We start from the raw sequence: 19219 nt of genomic DNA, 5'->3' as shown, positions 1-19219 counted from the left end.
TGGGCAATTGGCTAGTATAGATGTGTGTGTGCGTGTGTGTGTGTGCGTGTGTGTGTGTGTGTGTGCGCTTTGCATCTGATGCTCATGAAAGCTCATCCATCTCTGATTCAGTTAGCCTCTCTGGCTCCAAACAGTGACCCATGTCACGTTCCACTTTCTCAGTGGGAGTCTTATGCACTTCTACCATAGCAAGATTGAACTCGATCCAGCTTGTTCAGAAAGAAAACATCACCTGAACCAGCACCTGTCACCTATAACTGAGAATATTTAATGAACAAACATCCTGAATGCTGCATCAAAAATGAGACCCTATTTGTTTGGGGGGGGGGGGTTTAATATATCTTCATTTCCCCAGTATGCACAGACTCATGGTTTTATTTGGAGATGTATACTTTAAAATATCCAGATATCTGTTATAGTATAAATCAGTATACACTTTCAAACTACCCTTCACTTTTTCCCTCTAAATACAATTCCACATTGCCAGCAATACTTAGGTACTTACAGAAATAATGACTACACAAAGTAAATACATCTTTTAAAAATGATCATTTTTAAGAAGGAAGAAAAGAATACCACATAATTTCTGGAGCATATTGTTACCATTGAATAGATGTCCATTTTGGAAATATTCATTTGGAAAGAGAAATCCATTATCAAGGAACTAAATCATGAACCTGAGCAACTAATATTGCCATCGATCCTAAATAGCTCTTAGAGTGAGAGGAGAAGGGATAGCAGAGGAAAATATACACTGATCCCATAGTTAGGTTCTCTATGGCCCTGGTTAGAAAGCCAAGATGTGCATACAAAAACAAACAATTTTTGCCTTATTTATTGTTCTCATTCATTTCAGTGGCTTTGAAATTAAGCCTCTGGGATCCCTATTAGATTCAGTCTTTTAGCATTAGATGAAACTCTTTTGGTTTCAGCCCAAGCCTTCAACCATGGAATTTTTCACATAAGAAGTATCCATAAGGGGCCTGGACCTCTTCTCAGACCAGAGTAACTGTCTTCTTCAAAAAGCGTTTTTAAAATCAGTTTTCAGGCCAGCAGTAACAAGATTTAAAGTCTAGGTTTTTTAAGATTGACAGTTTCTCACAGCTAAGAGTTGCTCCCATATGTACTTCAAAGGCAGGCAATGCTGTGGACTTCCCAGCAGCGTGTCCTGCCTTTGAAGCATTTGAAGTATCCGAGGGAGCTGCTCTCAACAAAGAGATGCTGGCAGTTTTTAAGAAGTAGACTTTAAATTTATTTACAGACAAGACCATGAAAAGATTGAAAGTTTATTTTTTAAAATAGTGTCACCCTCCCTCCAACCCCCATCTAGAGAGACCATCTTTCAAGATGCTTCAGCTGGGATTGCAAATTCTCAGCTGGCGCTGGCAGTTTCAAAAGGTGAAAATTCAAGGCGACTTTAGAAATTGATAAATATTTTAAATAAATTAATAAGGAACCAAAAAAAGAATGCTATAGCAACTTTACAAACGTAGAGCAATGAGCTTCTTGTTCATGGTTATTTCTGAGGAGAACTAACCAACAACAAAAGGTATTTGTATCATATTAACTGTTATCTTTATACACACACTCTTTTGCAGGTGTGTAATCAAAATACTATGTCTATGTTTATATAGACGGTATACAACAAGTTCAAGAGATACCCCTTCAACCTAAAATCTCCGGTCTACATGAACACTATGCAAATATTTTTACACTGGTATCAAAAAATTCAAAAAGCAAAATGAACAAACAAACCCCCCTCTTGTCCTCCCCTTCTCCCCTCCACCCAGATACACAACATCTCTCATCAGGAAAAAGATACGTTAAAACAAACTTTTCATGTGAAAGTATGTTTGGATAGATTATTTAACATGAGTATCAATTTGAAAAAATAAGTTTTGAGTATGCAAAAAATGAATATTTTTAAAGGGAGGAATTCATTCTCCCATTATAAATTAATTTACTGTAAGCCAATTATATTAAACAAATTGTAAATCAATAAAAATTAAATGAACTAATTTCAGAATTATTCAAATAAAACATTTCCAATTACTTGAAACAAATCACTGATTCATTTTCATTTTTACTATATTTTGAAAAAATTTGTGACCTTTGTCCCTGTCTGGACAGGAACATTTTGAAATAAAAAAAATTGTGGAACAGGAACATCATTCCATACCCATCTCTACAGCTTATACTGCTAAGCATGAAGATAAGTTTGATCATCTTTTGTTTATGAAACATTACTCCTGATAAATGACTAGGTTGAACTCCTAGTAAATAATATATGCCAGCAAACATTTATTCTTTATTTGTATCTAAGCACTGCTAATTCTGTTCATAGCTAGGCTATTCCTATCACTGTTATCACTCATGCTCACCTCCACACCATTTTTATGCTACACTTCTTGGTATGTCTTATCAGCTGAAGATATATGTAGAAACTATATATTTGTACTGTTGCAAGGACACCAGGCCTCCATTGGGATTGCATCCACCTCTTAATGCAATATTGATCACTGATATGTTTCCTCCTTTTTAAAAAATTAGCTTTCATCTGTCTTTGGACTTGTAAGTTTCAGCTAGAGGCCAAGTTACACAAAAACATTTTCCAAAAATCCCTGGCCCATTTAGCTAAAATATAATCTTGAGGTTCATGTTGCTCAAAGAGCTTCACCCTTAGTGGCCATTCAGCAAAACTGGGATGGAGTCAGCATCCCTGAAGCTTCCTTACTTAATTTGTTCCAGTTGGCTTCCCTGCCTCTTTCCCAACAGTCATCTCTTCCTCTCATTAAGTCCTTGTTTTGACCTTGCACTTGCTAGAAGAGACGTCAAATAAGAAGGAAGGGTTCAGGGCTTATTTGAAGCATGATGGTCCTTGACAGGGCAGAACAGATGTGGGGGGCTAGAATGATATGGAATATCAAGAATCCTCCTTGGAAGATAAATGTTTAATTTTATCAAATTTTAGTCTACAGAGGAAGTCTTCAAGGTTAATTTGCTTTCAACTCCTAAGAGCCAAATCGCAGAATTAATTTTGCAAATCCCTTTGCAAATCTTAGACTGCAGGTTTCAACAGTCCTAAGCAGAAGTGAAAATAGATGAAAGCAAGAAACCTTTTTGCCTTGTTTCCCATCTAGCTAACACCAGGGAGCAAGGTCAAAAATCAACTGGTACACACTTGCAAGGCATACCATCACCCCTTTCCCATTGCCTTCTATTTTTAGGATCCCTGCCTTTTCCCTTTCCTTCTTTCTTTCAATTAAAAAAAACCAGCTGAGGCAGGACACTGTTTGTGCCTGCCACTTTAAGGGCCTGAAGACAGCAACACAGAAGACAGTGCTTGATGAGGGCAGCCATTTTGGATTTAGGGCTGCCCATATAAACAGGGAATTTTTCTGCTGGAAGGCCAGACAACAACATTGCCTGGCTGCAGGGCTGCTGGTATCATCTGAAGGTAAGGGCAGGAGCTGTAGAGGATGGTCAGGAGGCTCCTGGTCCTGGGTATGACCTAAAATTGCACCCTGCTGGGATTGGGTGGCCTGGTTGGGCTCTCAGTGGTGCGGGAGCCCCCAGGAAATGCCAGGCTAGTTACCACTCCGGTGAAAGGTAGGTCAGGGCACCTTAATACCAGCTCCCACAACCAGGTGGGTTACCCCTTTGTAGGGTCTGGAAGGTGGACCCCAGCGAGAGAGTGGAGCCATAGACTCAAACCTGTCTTGACATCCCCCAACTGGTCCATGCTGAGGCCAGGACTGGAAGGGTTGAAGGGCCAGGGGCCCACCACACGGGACACCCAGAGCTGAGGGCCAGGGTTCCGACTGGCCTGGAAGTGGGCTAGGGCCAATAGAGCCAAAGGTCCTGGGGGGACCACACTCATAAGGGGGAAGCAGCTCAGGGAGCTATGCAGTCTGGAATGAAGACAGCATAGGCCTCCTGAATGGAGGGATCCAGGTGGGGTTCAAATAGCAGGATTCTGGGGCCCAGTATGAGGCTGGTGATATTGGCAACAGCTGGATGCCATCTATGAGGCTTGGGCTGTGGTGTAGGGGAGGAACGGAGCTGCAGATAGCGCCCCCTGGCATCAGGCAAGAAATGGGCAGCTTCACACTTAATTAACATTAATTAATTAATTAACAACAAGGTATGGCAGATGAGAAGGCAGGCGGTTAGCCCAGAAACAGGTGGGCAGGCCACAGGAAAATCGGCCCCGAGAAGGCCACCTGTTACACCAACCATATATAATAATTGCATATTATGCAGCATTTTGCTCATAGAATTACCCATCTTTCAGTTATGTGTATTGAAGATCATTTAAACTAAAAATTTAGAATAATTAGAAAACACATATGTACATGCACACACACAAATACACGTGTACACAATCCAGTTGATTTGACTTACCAGTGCTGTCATCATACACAACAGTGACGGTTTTCCACTTGAAAAACTGCACCAGGTCAAGGATAGCGCGACTGAGTGAAGAGAAATCTGGGTAGAGGCTAACATAGAAGGAGTCTTTGTTGTCTGACACCTGATGTTTCCAGCGAGTCTGTATATGTGGTACACCAAGCGCATTGCAGATGGATTGCACAGCATTTGCTGAGGAGCTATGGGAAGGTCCAAAGATGGCTGCCACCCCAAGGGACAGCTGATCACAGGCTGAAGAGGAGACAGAATTCTGTCAATGGTGAGAGGAGAGAAGGCAATGTGCCAGAAGGTATTGTACTATTCACATTAATTAAAAGGAACTCCATGAAATTTAATTAAAAAAAAGAAAAGAAAAATAAGTAAATTCAAACATATACAAACAATTTTCCCGAAGGAGTTCCTGTCCTATTCAGGTCTAACACTTGGCTTGAAGACTTTCACTTTAAATTAATAATTGTTGTAAAATAATTCTTTCAGTTTCCACTGCAATTTAACATAGCGTATAAGTACATTTAGTAAAAGCTCCCATTAATGCATACAAGTTGCAAAGACTCTGTTCCAATACCTCTGTTTGCAAATCTCAGTGAAAAAATCTTGACTCCGGAGACTGAACATATGGGACCGAACCCTTAACCAGAATGTTTTCTATGTGAATTTCTTCCCCAATCCATCCACTCTATTTACATTAAGAACCAAAGAACTCAACATTTCCACAGGCTTAAATGGATTTCATCCCAGCAGAACAATGTAACATTAAGTGCAGATGGTGGCTTATGACGATCTCAACATGTGGTTTTATAAACTCCAAAAGGATATCTTGACTGGCAAGAATGCAGGGGTTAAATGTTTTCCCCCAGAGGAGATTATATTTTGAACTTTAAAAAATGAAGTCAATATGCACTGTTACACACATACTGACAAAGTATTTAAAAATATTCTCTGTATGGCCATGCATCAAAATGTCACAAGTTAAAATTTGAGGGTTTTTCCCCTCCCTCCCTCTTACAAATTAGTATTATAAAGTTAGAGAGCTTTCTCTGAGCATCTCTCTCAGACTTATATCTCTATCTCTGTCTCTATATCTATAAATAATAAAATGAACATACACACATATATATGGTGGAAAGAGTGCCATAACGATATCTATTTCTCTCTATGTATATCTATGTATATAGCTGTATGCAGATATCGTTATGGCACTCTTTCCACCAATTCAGAATCAAAGATTCCCTGGAGAAGTTTAACTTGCTTAAAATGTGACGTTATGACTATTAGATATCTCCTACTGAGTTTGAGAATTATGCAGGAATGTACCTGTATTCATACAGAGCACCAGTGACTAAAACCTGGGGTTCTCAAAGGCATAAGATACCACCTGTATGTGTCTCTATGACACATCAAAAGCCTAAGCAACTATATTTTAATAAAAACATTTATGCAAATATTGCCCTTTCTGAGTGTAATCCTTAAGCTTTACGCAAATGTCAGTAGATGGGATCTCTAACAACAGTGATAACTACCAGATGGTTTTTCAATGGGCTTCCCCCCCCCACCCAATTCTTCCCCTCCCCAGCTTCTGCAATTTGAAAATATGACGATTTCACACATGATTTTATATAACACTGTTCTATAAGAGGCCGTACCATCCCCCACCCCTAAAATGTTAAGGGAAATTACCCTTCATTCAAAAAACATTTGGGGAAGTTGTGATCTTGTCTTGAGGTTGTTCTTTTGTGTGGTATCTTTAAAAACTCATTACTTGCTCATCTGTATTCAACTCCAGAAGTATGCAGGATGAGGAGGTCTAAACAGACTGTATTTTCTATGCAATGCCTGCCTGCTCAGTAATGGACATAATCATGAACCCCATTAACTAAGCAAGTGCCTTAACCTACTTGTTAAAACCATATTTTGTAGCCACAATAGTAAATGCACCATTTTATGTTAACCTTTAGACTTTGATTCCTGACCAAAAATCCTTTCAGCACAAAAACAATTGTCAAATACGTGAAAATACTTTGAATTCATGAAGCCATGAACTCTAAGAGATTATACACGGATTTTGATATAATTAGCTACAACTGAAAGGGGCAGCATCTCATCTTCAGCTACATATGGGAAATATGCATATACCCCAAAACATCTAGTGATTACTCATATGCAGCTATTTTAATGCTCACAAAGCTCTTTTGTCTAATGAATTGCAGAGTAAGACTAACAGAGATAAAATATACATTTAGGCTTAGCTTGATTTAAAGAAACAAACTTGTAGTGCTGCAGAAAAATAAATAAGAGCTGGGAAAATTAAACTTCCATCCTTGTACTGTCTTTGTTCCCTAAGGAGACGGAGAAAACATGTATTCTGCTATCCAGCCCCAAATATATTGCACCAAACAGTGCACAGTGGATGGATTCTACCCCACTACTAAACCATTCTCTGAGGACTGGGAAGGAGCAGTACCCAGAAGAGCCATCTAATGTGGCTCTGCTCAGGGAGTATTTTTCTCCCCTTTATGCCCCTGCACTGCCATAGTATATTTTTAAAAGGCTGTTAAACAAGTCACTGCAGCAAATTCATGCTACTATTACTTGTACAAAATAGGGCAGTATGTTCTTTTTTACATTCAGCAATCATTAACACCTTTATTAAGTAATGCATATGGCAAAACAGGTGATTGGAGCACACAAGTGAAAAAGGCCAAGCCCTTCAGCCTTTCATAAAAGATAATAAGCCTCCTCAAAGTCAATTGCTTAGTATTTTAAGCCAAAGCTTTAATCAATATAGTGAATTTCCCTTAATTTCCCTTTTATTTGTTAAAAGTATGCTATGTGTATATACATTTTGAAGCAGCAATGAATCTTTTATTTTTCTGATTTTTGTGTGCAGTTTCTAAAAGAGGATTAAAAGAAATATTAGCAGCCTAGATTTTGCTATCCAGCCCCAAATGTATATGCTTCATTACTGTAAACCCAACCTGAATGATCTTAAAGGCTTTGCTGAATAGGGACTTTAAAAAATACTTAAATGCTTAGAACTAAATTTGAGCCCAGGTAAACACATAGGAGGAGGATTTAGTTATATAATGATAGGCTGTCACAACATTCAGATCGAGATTCTGAACAGCCTAACTCAAGAGATCCTGTTCAGACCTATCTCTAAATTCGACGGATGTTGGAAGCAGCAAGTAAGGGCTGCCTCTGTCTTAGGAACCCTTATTTCAATTTACTCAGTGGCCTCTGCTGAAGTTTGATTAACAGTGTCAACTTTTTGTGACTGTCTACAAAACAGGAACTCTCACTTCAGTCATGAAACAGTCTCTGCTCAGGAAAAGCCTAAAAGCCATTCCCCTTAAAAGATGGGCAAGATTTTAAGGTGCATCTGTGCTAAAGTAACTGCAACTCAGTTGATACACCGAAGCTAACTTTAAACAAGCAACTCAGGTACAGCTAATCAGCACAGATGTGGCAACTCAAGGCTCACCTAGCTTGGCAATTTTTTTTTACATGAGGTACAGTCACTGCAGTGGAAATATATCCTTGATGACAGCATGGAGTAACTTGCAAAGCATAAACGACCCAGTCCTATGAGCCCTAGCGAAGAGCTATCAACTGACCCTGACTTCATGTGGCGTTAGGGGCAGCCAGTAGACCAAGGGACAGCTACTAATCTTGAACTTCATGCAAAATTGATTTCAAATTTTAAATATTTAAACCTAAAAGGAGTCTCTGAATAAAGGCAGTGGAAGCAGTGCTGACACAACACAATTTTCGAGCTGTTAGCTTTGGAGCCTTTAAGGACATTCTTTAAAGATTGTCTTCTGATGTCAGCAGCGCATGCCATAACCCTGTACAGTATCATTCCATACTGCTTTATCCATGGCAGTTTTTCAGGTGTGTGGTCCAAGTTAGGTTTAGCTGACATAAAAGTTTAAAATATGCAAGAGGTTACCTTTTTTTGATGCTTCAAAACTGTCGTACAGATTTATCTTTTGGGTGTCATATGTTAATGTGGTGTTTGGCAGTAGAGTTCTGTTTCTGTTGATTGTGTTTACAGCAAATCTGAAGGCTAATTCCTCAGCTCCCATTGGGCCAGATTCCACACATTCAAAAATACCCCCTGGTAAGGAGAAAAAAGGGAGGGAGAGAGAGAGAGGGAAGCCTGTTAGCCAAAACATGCAGCACACTTTTCAAATGATCATTTCCAAGTCAGACACAAATTCATGGGAATTTTGTCCTATTTGGCCCCCTGATACCAATGGAAAACCCTCTGTGACTTCAAAGGGGGGTGCATCAGGCCTTCGTTGCACAATAGCAACACATATTTATCAGAAGATCAAGTTCATACAGCTTTAAATTGTAATGTTTTCTTATTTTCCGCAATACCTTTATTCATATTCTACATAATTAAAAAAGGAATCAGTTTATAATAATTTGAACTAGGATTAAATAAAACAAGGTATTAAAATGTAAGAAAAGTGAAGAACTTATGACATGAATGACACTTCTGATTGCACTCAAGTCTCTGCCATTTCCATACATCATCTCCTTCCTAAGAGGAAAAAGATATAAAATGTTTGGATGTCCATTCTCCATTACATTCTAGACTTTCTATGGAGCTTTAATAAACTAAAGGGGTCTGAATAGAAACACACACACACACACACACACACACACACACTATCATTGAAAGGGGAGGAACTAAGCAAAGTTGTTGGAGTGACTCTATGCCACCCCTTCTCACAGCTTTATGTGAAAGGGTTCAGATGTGCTCTGCTTCAGCAAATCTCGTCTAAGGATATCCCATTGTACTCAGAATGTAAATTCATCTTCCATAAGGCTGTAATTATGAACACGGTAGGGTTCGAACACGGACACTGTAAAAACAGCTTATAAAGATACCCATGTCCCTGTTCCTTCTGTTAGCACCATTTGTTAACTCCTTTGTGAGTTCGGTTTGTCCCCTGCTTTCTTCCTTCCCCCCCTAACAAGGCTTTATTGGGGCCAAAATCTGAGTAGATGCAAATGCCTACACCCATTTTGTACAATCACTAAATACTTGTAGGATCTTGTCTTTTCTTCCTTCTAGGTACACATATTTTTGGCAAAAAATGACTTCTGAGGGAGCTATAACCTAGCACCCTGAATCAGTGCATTCACAGCTGAAAGGTTTTTAGAAGTGTAGTTTTCCAGGGCAGCCACGCACAATCTAATAAGGCTTAAATGGAGGACAGCCAAGGGCCACCATGCCTGGGATCATTAATTATGAGTCAGGTTTTATTTCAGCTCAGCAGACATTTTTCATTCACTCTTTTGTACTAGCTTGTGCCTGTTCATTTCTGAACCAGTGTTGCTACCTGGCTCTATATTACCCAAAAAATTCAGCACTCGGCTGCTTTTCAGCAGAAAGCTTTTGTCAGAGCCTAGATACAGAGAAGCTGACTCAGACTAAACTTTTCAAACTACAACCAGAGTACAAACAATACTGCTGAAGAGCTGAGCAGCCAGCTACCCCTATTAGAAAAGAATGTGTTTTTGGCGAGCACCTCAGCACTTCCTTTTTTCATATATTATTAAATACTAAAAGGCTTTTCATTTTACAAGCCTCCTGTTTCTTTCAACCTGTTTCTCACCACAGGATGGAGAATAGGTGTTAATTTTTTCCCTACAGATGAGCCCTTAAAATCCTGGTGAGAGCCCTGGGGATAGATGCTGAAACAATATTAATTTAAGAATAGACATGCTACATACTGAGAACAGAAATGACAAATGGCCACTTAAAGGTTAGCAATTTAAAACTCAGAATGAAGCTCCAATGGGAGGAGCAGATGCTTGAACAATATCTAGATATGTGCAGAAGTTATCAAAACTGACATCACCTAGATGAGAGAAATACAAATAATCTAATCATGAGGCAATTAAGTAAAAAGCTAAGAAAGGAAAGAAAAAACATGCAAATGTCTATAGCATACAGCTAAAGGCATCAAACAAAGTGAAAAGGGAAATTAAAACTGATTACCTGAATAATAAAATGTAGATTAAAAGAAGCCAACTGTATAAATAATTATTATATTTAGTAGAACCTGATTTGAAAGACAGACCTCTGTATGCCATTTAAAGACTTACAGCATCTAAACATAAAAGCCAGACTGCGATGTGTAGGAGGATTCTATTTCTATGATTTCAGGAGACTATGAAAAATACTTTTGCAGCAGAAAGCATAACATTAAGGAACACAATTGATAAATATAGATATTAAGTGACAAGAAAAATGAAAAGATGTTTGCCTGAATACAATGAGAACAAAAATAGATTCTATAGACTTTGCTAAAGCAACTGGAAAATTGTTATTCAAATATTTGGATAAATAGATAGCAGGCAAACTGTAACAGTTATTAAATGGAAGAATGTATCCTAAGTGACAAAGGATTCATATCAACACTAGAAACAGGTAATACAATATCAAAAAAATATTTATTATTTTGTTTTTCACATTGGATTTATTTTAAAAATTCAGTATTTATCTCAAGCTTTTTCTATCCTTTCCTTTCTCATTTCTATTTACTACTATATTGCTCTTCATTTTCTATGAATAAGAAATTGAGGTGTAATCTGTTAGAGTAGTAATGCCAAAAAAAAAAAAATTCATCCCAAAGCAGAGGACACTAAAATAGATTGCAGATACATGTGCACACTCTTATTTATGGCCAAAGCCAACCCTCAAAGCATAAACTTTGGCTTCACTTCAAGACCATTAAAATTAAAGTAACTCATCTCCTGACTCCTGTTACTTAAGGGACTTACTTAAATTGCCTCAAGACAAAGGGATTTTCATGGCCCACTTATAGTGTGTAAAGCTGATTTTGTGGTATTTTTGCAGAACCCCTTCCTTGACAGCTATTGGCTGAGGGGCCCCGGAAGCCCCATCACTCACCACTGATTGGCCAAGAGGCCAATCACTCATCATCAGACTACAGCTTTGCATATGGCTTCTTAAACGATGTTGCCAAATCTCTCTTGCTTTCCTGACTAGCAGCTTCATTGAGTCTATGTCACTATCTCAACCTCTCAGTAGTTCTCTCTCAAGCCACGCATACTATGGCGGCAGAGATTGCTGCATTTTCTTGTATTCTTTTGTAAGCTTTTCTGCAGGGAAGGCAATTCTGTAAAATTGCAGGAAATTCCATTTTCCATGGTGACTACAGAAACCACCATATTTTGTGGTTTCTGGAAAAATAGTAGAGCTATGATTGAAGTAGGTCCCTACCTGTCACTGGCAAACCCAACAAGGATCCCCAACACTATACTTCGTGGCTCCATTTTCCCTGCACAAATACATTCTCTTAAACTTTAAAACAGTCATATCCCCATGCAGGGACTTAAGGCACAGCTTAGATATGGGTTCCTCCTCCAACTGCTGCCTATCCATGCTATCCAGTAACTAGAAATTGCAAAATACAAATATGGGAACAGAAGTCAGAACCCAGGGAATTCAGCCTTCCAGATCAACTCCCCTATCTCTAGCTTGCTTTTCCAGCCCCACATATTTTCCCTGGTTGGCTGCCCAGATGGCCAACTTCAACACAACAGATGGAGGCTGCTGTTGGCCCTGCCCAGCCAATGGTCTTGCGTTTAAAGGCACTTGCCTAGGAAGTATGAGATATGGGTTTAAACTATTTGAGATTAACCTAGAGACATAGAGCCTGCATCTCCCATACTATAAGCAAGTGCCCTAACCACTATGTTGTTCAGCTAAACTACAGTCTCCTCCCTCTCACAGCTAGGCTTCCTGGTTCTATTTCAGGCACATCTGCAGGGATTGATGCAGTATTATGCACTTTCCCAGGTGGAACAGATGTGCCACCATTTGGGGAGGGGGGTTCCCTCCCATTTGCCCTCTCTCTTGGCAATACTGCTTATGTTTAGTGCTGTTTGTCTGTTCATAAACAAGAACATTGTGCTCCATGACTTCAAAGTATTATCCTGGAAGCAGTGAACTGGTCTCAAAGGACATGTTCATCATCTGACCTTTAAGGCCCTTTATAAGAAGATTATGATGATTATGTCATTTGCACTGATTGCAAAATCCAGAGGGGGAAAAAAACTGTACTCTCTACTGTTATGGTGTAACAGTATTAATAGCCACATAAAATCTTATTCTCTGTTTCTTGAAAAGATCAGGATCATCACCAGTACCAGTATCATTATACTAATTACTGGATGTTTTGAAAAGAGACGAAGAACAACAATGCACAATCTATGAAGTATCAGAAGACAAGGTAGTCTTTCTGGTTAAATTCCAAAGTGTAACAACAACAGCATGCTAAGGGCTATGGTGACTGTACACTTACTGCACCTTCACAGTCTGCATCATGTGTGTAACAAACTTTAAAACAAACTGATTGTCAGGATAGGAGACTAATTTGACAAAAACAATGATCCTTTACTCACCATAAGGCACGTTTAGTCATTACTCATTCTTGTTATTACTTACATAGTCGCTGTTCTGATCTATTTCCTAAGTTATTAAATGTATTTCAGAACACAGTGCTGCTACTAACTGCATATTGAGATGCACACAACCAACCACATTGTACTACCTGTGAAATGGAAATGAGGATTGGCCTTGATAATCACCTATACACAATTATAAAGGATACCGGCTTCCACAGGCTGTTAAAGCACACTGAGCTGTGTTATTCCCTCCTAAACAAACTGCTACTGTCATGCTTTGTATTCAGAATAACTTCACTAATAATCAAAGCAAGGCATGCACCACATGCTCCCAGATAAGCAGAGGGAAGAGCCATAAATTTTGCCATTGATAGGTGGACAAGCAGCCAAACCATTGCCTATCTTTGTCTAGCAGCTTGAAAGAAGCGGGTATAGGGGGAGTGTCTTATTTCTAACAGGTATGGACCTGAAATAAGCAGCACCAATAGCTTTTTCAACATAAGCAGCAGCACAGGAAATGGCAGAAGTTGCTCCTCTACCTAAAACTGAGACTGCAAATGTTTAAAAGGATCAAAACGCCCATTTAAAATTTCAACACATCAAGGGGATTGCAAATCATGGATTCAAAATTTAGTGGCAGCATTAATTGCTGTCTACTGCTCCCCTGCTGCCAAATCTCTCGTTGATAGGGAATGCCATGGGTTGGTTGACCTGACTTTGTGGGCCAAAGGTTGAGCACCATTGATATACACTGTTATCACAATTTAATGTATCAATGTAAGAATTTAAGGTGTGCCGTCTGCAAAAGGACACAAGGATTGTGGCTTATTGCACCTGACAATTAATAGGTCTTAATTCAGTCATGCAGGCATTTTAACAAAAGCTCACAAGATTCCTGCCACAGTTTACCAGTACCTTGAAAATGTGCAAATCCTTTTTATCCCCCTTTATTTCATTTTTTTAGGCTATATGCTACACTCCAGGTGATTTTTCATCTCCATGTGACTGATTCTAAAGAAACCATCTTGCAACACATTGTCTGAAATGACATCTAGGATAGCACAGGTCTTCCCACCTACCTGACAACAAAAGCTTTTTCCAATTCTTAAATCCTTCATGATTGGGAAATCAATAAGGAAAAAAACATCTTTAGAACAAATATAGTCTTTTGTCAATGTTTCCAAATTATTAATAACATCTAGATAAAATTTGCTATTCCAATGTGAAATGCGAAGTCAACAACACAATTTTCAAAAACACTCAGAAATAGCATATATGCTTCCTTACTGCATTACACAACCCATGTGCTGTTTTAACTGTATATAATCTAACTGAGCAAAAGGCAGGGGAGTTTTGCATATTATAAACCGATGGACACCAAACTGTCAATCCCAATCAACCGGTCGATCCCGGAGCCTCTTCAGGTTGATCTGAGTCTGGGGGGGAGACTGAGTGTCCACCTGCATGTGCACATCCCCACTCCACCCCACCAGCCCAGCAGGTGAAGAATGTGGGACAGAGCTGCAAGCGGCTCATCTGGGGGGTGCAGAGAAGGAGAGACGTATACCCCAGGAGGGCATGGGTCTGCACGCAGGGTAGGGTGGGGCCAGGCTCTTCCCTGTGCAAGTGTTTGGCCATGATGTACTTAGGCTGGGCAGTGGAAGTGGTGGCACTGGGAGGTGGGTTATGGGGAGGGCTGCAGGCACCCAAAAATTCACTGTAGCCCCCCAGACCTCCTCCCACTACTGCCACCACTTGCCTTGAGTGTAGTGAGGCCAAACTCCCATGCTTGGAACAGCCTGGAACCACCTTCCCCTGCCCCCTGCCCCTTCACCCTTGAGGGCATGGGGGTATGGCAGGCTGCTGCTGTGGGCTGGGAAAGCGGAAGCCTGCACTTGGCTCTTCCCAGCTGGAATTCAGCAGTGCTGTACTTAGGGGGAGTGGCAGTGGTGCTGGGAGAGGGTTGGGGGGGGCTACAGTGAATTTTTGGGTGCCTGAAGCCCTTCCCGTAGCCCCACTCCCAGCACCACTGCTCAGCATGGGTGCAGTGTGGCTGAACACATGCTCCAGGAAGAGCCCAGCCCCACCCCACATGCAAATCCAGGGGCACACATTCCCCATGCCCTCCTGGCCTGTGTGCCCCCCCCCACCTTAACCCACTGGATAAACCACTCGCAGCTCTGTCCTGCACCCCACTCCTGCTGCGCAGGGCCTGTCCCTGCCTCATTCTCTCACTCACTGTTGTGGGGGCAGGAAGGTGCAGATTGAGGCCCAGCAGTGAGGGAGAGAGCGGGGCACAGGCAAGAGCAAGGGCTAGGGGGAGTGGGGGACAAGCAGAGGCCTGGGGGGCATGTGCCCCCCTGGCCTCTGCTTATCCTACCACCCAGCCCAGCCAGGGCCCCACTCCTTCTATCCCCTGCTCCTTCCTGTGCCCCACTCCCTCCCTCACCACTGGGGCCTTGATCTTCTCCCACCTCCGGGCCCTTTCCCTTCCCGCTACCCCTTCCCCCACAGACTTAGCTGCTAGGGTGCACACCCACAAATAATTTTTTCTCTGCCTCAATCTGCCCTCTCCCCCCTGCCACACACTGACTTGCAGGAGGTGAGGGGTAGTGGGGCATGGTAGACTTGGGTTGCTTTTTAATTCAAAAAGTGATCTCCTACCCAAAAACTTTGGAGACCACTGTTATAGACCAACCAAAGTAGATACATATATATCACATGCTTTTACGATCTGAGGCTTATTTCTTTAGATGCTTTTATATTCTTGTCCTACTACAATTTTAGCAAATTGCCTACCCAAATCTTCTTTAGTTCCAAGAAAATTTTCCCATTTGAAACTATCAGTACAATTCATTTGTGTCTTCCATTCCACATTCTACAAGCAGCCACAGCTGGTAAACATTAGTATTTATATCTAGGCCAGTGGTCTCCAACCTTTTATGGTGAAGATCACTTTTTAGCACCCCAGGATCAACTGCACCCCCCACCTGCCCTGCCCTGCCCCACCCCTGCCATGCCACACCCTGCCCACCCTGGCTTCCAGACAAGCTGCCCAAGCTCTGACCCTACTCACCCAGCTGAGCCCAGGCAGCAAGGAGCATGGCTCAGCCCAGCCATGTATGTCCTGCCACTCCTGATTGTGGAACCTCTGACAGACTGACATCAACTGTCAGAGGCTCCACAATCAACCACTAATCTAGGCTATGTGTCATCCCTTTACAAAAGATTTCCTATTGCCCAAAATAAGTTTGTTTTTGCATTTTTTAAATGGACAAGTCATTTTTTGGAGTATCATAATTATATGACAGATTTCACAGAGAGCTCTTATTTGTACAGTGTCAAGATACAGGTGCCAGACCCAACCAGAGTATATATGAATCTTCTTATTTTGTTGCAGATGGGAAACTTTGAAACAGATGATTCTCATAAGACTGAGAACAACTGTTGCCCTCTTGAAGTAACTGACACCTAAATGAGCTCCAAATGTTGTTGTGTTGAAAACCGACTAAATCAAAATAATTTATTTTTCACTTCTTATAACATTCAAAGTTTTGTTTCAATAATAAATGAATTATTTTACTGCACTATCTACAAGTTATTTTAGAATCTGATACTGCTGTATAATTAAACCTTTCAGTGTAACAGAAGTCTATAGCACATCAGATTATAAAATGAGAAACCAATGGAACATACAGCTTAATGGACTACTCAGAATATTAAATCTAAATTAAGCATATTCTAGTGTAGGTATACTTGCTTAAAAACAGTAGTTACTGTTCCTCTGGCTGCTAGTGCCAGAAGTTGATCAGTCATCTTGCTTATAATCAAGTAGAAAAAGAAGTCAAAACATCAAGTACACTGGGAGGTAATTTCACTGACTGAAGTTATACAAGGAATAAGTTGTTATCATTATTTCTGGTTATTAACCATAGCTTGTTTATATAAAGAACTTAATCCTTTCAGCTAGAGATGGATACAGATTTTTAAATATAAACCATTTTGACTGAAAGAAAAAAAATTCACCAAAGGATTAACTTTCAAACAGTGAAACACCCATATTTTCCACATCTTGTACAAGTCAGTGTATAACTCCCTTCAGCAAAAACAATAAGCATATTTCTCTAAAATCATTTCCCAAATGCTTAACCATCACTAGCCTTGTGACACAAAACCCATCTGATTATGTGAACTCTTGCTCAAACTTGTGCACTTTTGATTCAGTTAGTCTGTAAAGTGCATTTCTACCTTGCCTTCTGCGATCCAGAAATATTGTCCAGCAATACTGAGAAACAAATAAAATCCTTCACTTGTTGATAGGGCTTTTAAAAATGATTAAATATGATAAATTTGTGTAAAATAATTTTGCTGTTATTGAATATATTGCTTCTTCATACTTTTTAGGGCTTTTTTTCTTAAATAAAAATAAAATAGCCAAAACGTTTATGTTCAAATTTGATCTATGTTGCAAGGAATTTTATTTCCTTCAATTTCTCATTCCTCATCTGAACTCAGTGCAAATATTTTCATAATTTTTTGCAAGACACTAGTGGATCTTCAAATACTTATACTTCCATGAGCCAAGCCAAGTAAATATTGTTATCCCCCATTTTAAATAATGTGTCATTAAAAAAAAGAGATAGAGGAAGAAATTAGTTCCCAAGAGCATATAGATGGTTTCAGTTGCAAAGGGATATGACATCAGTTAGAATTAGAAGGGATCTCAGGAGGTCATCTAGTACAGCCCCCTGCTCAAAGCAGGATCATCCCCAACTAGATCATCCCAACCAAAACTTTGTCTAGCTAGGTTTTGAAAACCTCCAAGGATGGAACTTCCACCACCTCTCTGGGTAACCTGTTCCAATGTTTTACTACTTTCTTAGTGATAAATGTCTTTCTAATATCTAAAAAAAATCCCAGCTTTATCACAAGGGAATTATCTTTCCTGCTAGGATTTCTGTGTCATAAAATACAAAGAACCTTAATTCTCCTACAGCAGGTATTGATTATGATAGATGCCAAGGTCCCATTAGCAAGCTCCAGTATAGGCAGCTTGCTGGGAAAGGACTGGAAACCTGAGGAAACAGAGCTATAATATATGTTTCTATAATAGACCACAGGGATTATTCACAGTGCTGCTGTCCATAGGTAGGCTGGCTTAGAAGGTACTAACTCAGGATGCCAAAGACTGTCCAGGGCAGTCTGGAATCACTCCCTTTCAGTATCCACAGAAGTACAGAATCAGGGAGATGCAAAAAAAAGCTTAAAGCCTCCTGTAAAGGTATTTATGTTTGCACTGTACCTTAGAGAGATACAGAACAACAAGCAAACAAAACAAATAAAATCACACTGTTAATACCAATCTCCCTTTGGATCATAAAAATCAAATTAGTTTTCATGAACTCCACAAAAGGTATAACATGAAAATAAGATTTTCCAACCTTACTCCCCCCACCCCCTTCCCCCACTCCATCTCTTTCCTCCTTTTTTAAAATTTTGATCATCAGTGTACAGCTGGGCAGAAAACTGTTTTCCAATTCCATGAATGCTTTCACGACAATGAAGCATTGCCTCCCCTGAATGAAAGTGAAAAGCTTTTTAAAAAAAAGTTTCAAAATCCTTTACTTTGATTTTGTCTATTTTTTGGGTTTCATATTTTTATAATCTAAAAATTACCTTTGATTAAAAATAAAAAGTAACTTCAAACTCAAAAAACCTAGATTTTCTTTTCTTAAAAATAAAAGTTAAAATGTAACATTTTGACAATCTTAAAGCACATTTCCAATTCATTGTCAGGTTTAAAAAAACATTGCCTCCCATATTTCCTGGACAACATTACTTCAACACTGCCATATTATCTAAACCAACTCCTCCACACATTTACATTTTCCACTGGGCACCTGGGAAAAACATCCATGTGCAAATTCTCAACCACCTCTACATGTATATGCATGAGAATTATGTGGCTAAATTCCATTAATACAACAAAAACAATTTATATAAATCATCCATATACTGAGAAAAGAAATATTCTCACTAAATACAATAGACTCATTTACATTACTATAAATTCCCTTTTATTTTGGATAGGCCATGTTCCAGAAAATGATACAATATACTTCAAAATAACACATCCCTTATGGCATTTATACACGTTTCAGGAGACTGCAGGGAGAGGGGAGTGCTCCAATTAAAGCACCCAGAACATCATATGTATCAACATCACCACACTAAAAAATGGCAGTGAGGGTGTTTTAACAAAAGCTCATTCAACAAGCTTTAGTTAAAGTGCCCCATTACAGTTTTTCAGCCTGGAGAAAATAATACCTGTGACCCT

At 39.7% G+C, this 19219-nt stretch overlaps 1 protein-coding gene across 1 annotated transcript in view; it reads right to left on the bottom strand.

Moving 5' to 3' along the window:
- The window catches only part of GRIK2 (glutamate ionotropic receptor kainate type subunit 2), a 669798-nt gene that overhangs the window by 452112 nt on the left and 198467 nt on the right, over positions 1–19219 (bottom strand). The window contains exons 3-4 of the mRNA XM_090037234.1: positions 8381–8548; positions 4405–4662 (exon numbers count right to left, since the gene is read on the bottom strand). Of these exons, the coding sequence (XP_089893360.1) occupies positions 4405–4662; positions 8381–8548 (426 nt within the window). The remainder of the gene's footprint in view (positions 1–4404; positions 4663–8380; positions 8549–19219) is intronic.

The sequence above is a fragment of the Crocodylus siamensis genome, chromosome 1, assembly GCF_052110815.1.
Source record: "Crocodylus siamensis isolate JL-2025a chromosome 1, ASM5211081v1, whole genome shotgun sequence".
NCBI classification, from domain to species: Eukaryota; Metazoa; Chordata; order Crocodylia; family Crocodylidae; genus Crocodylus; species Crocodylus siamensis.
This window is presented reverse-complemented; position numbering and strand designations above follow the sequence as displayed.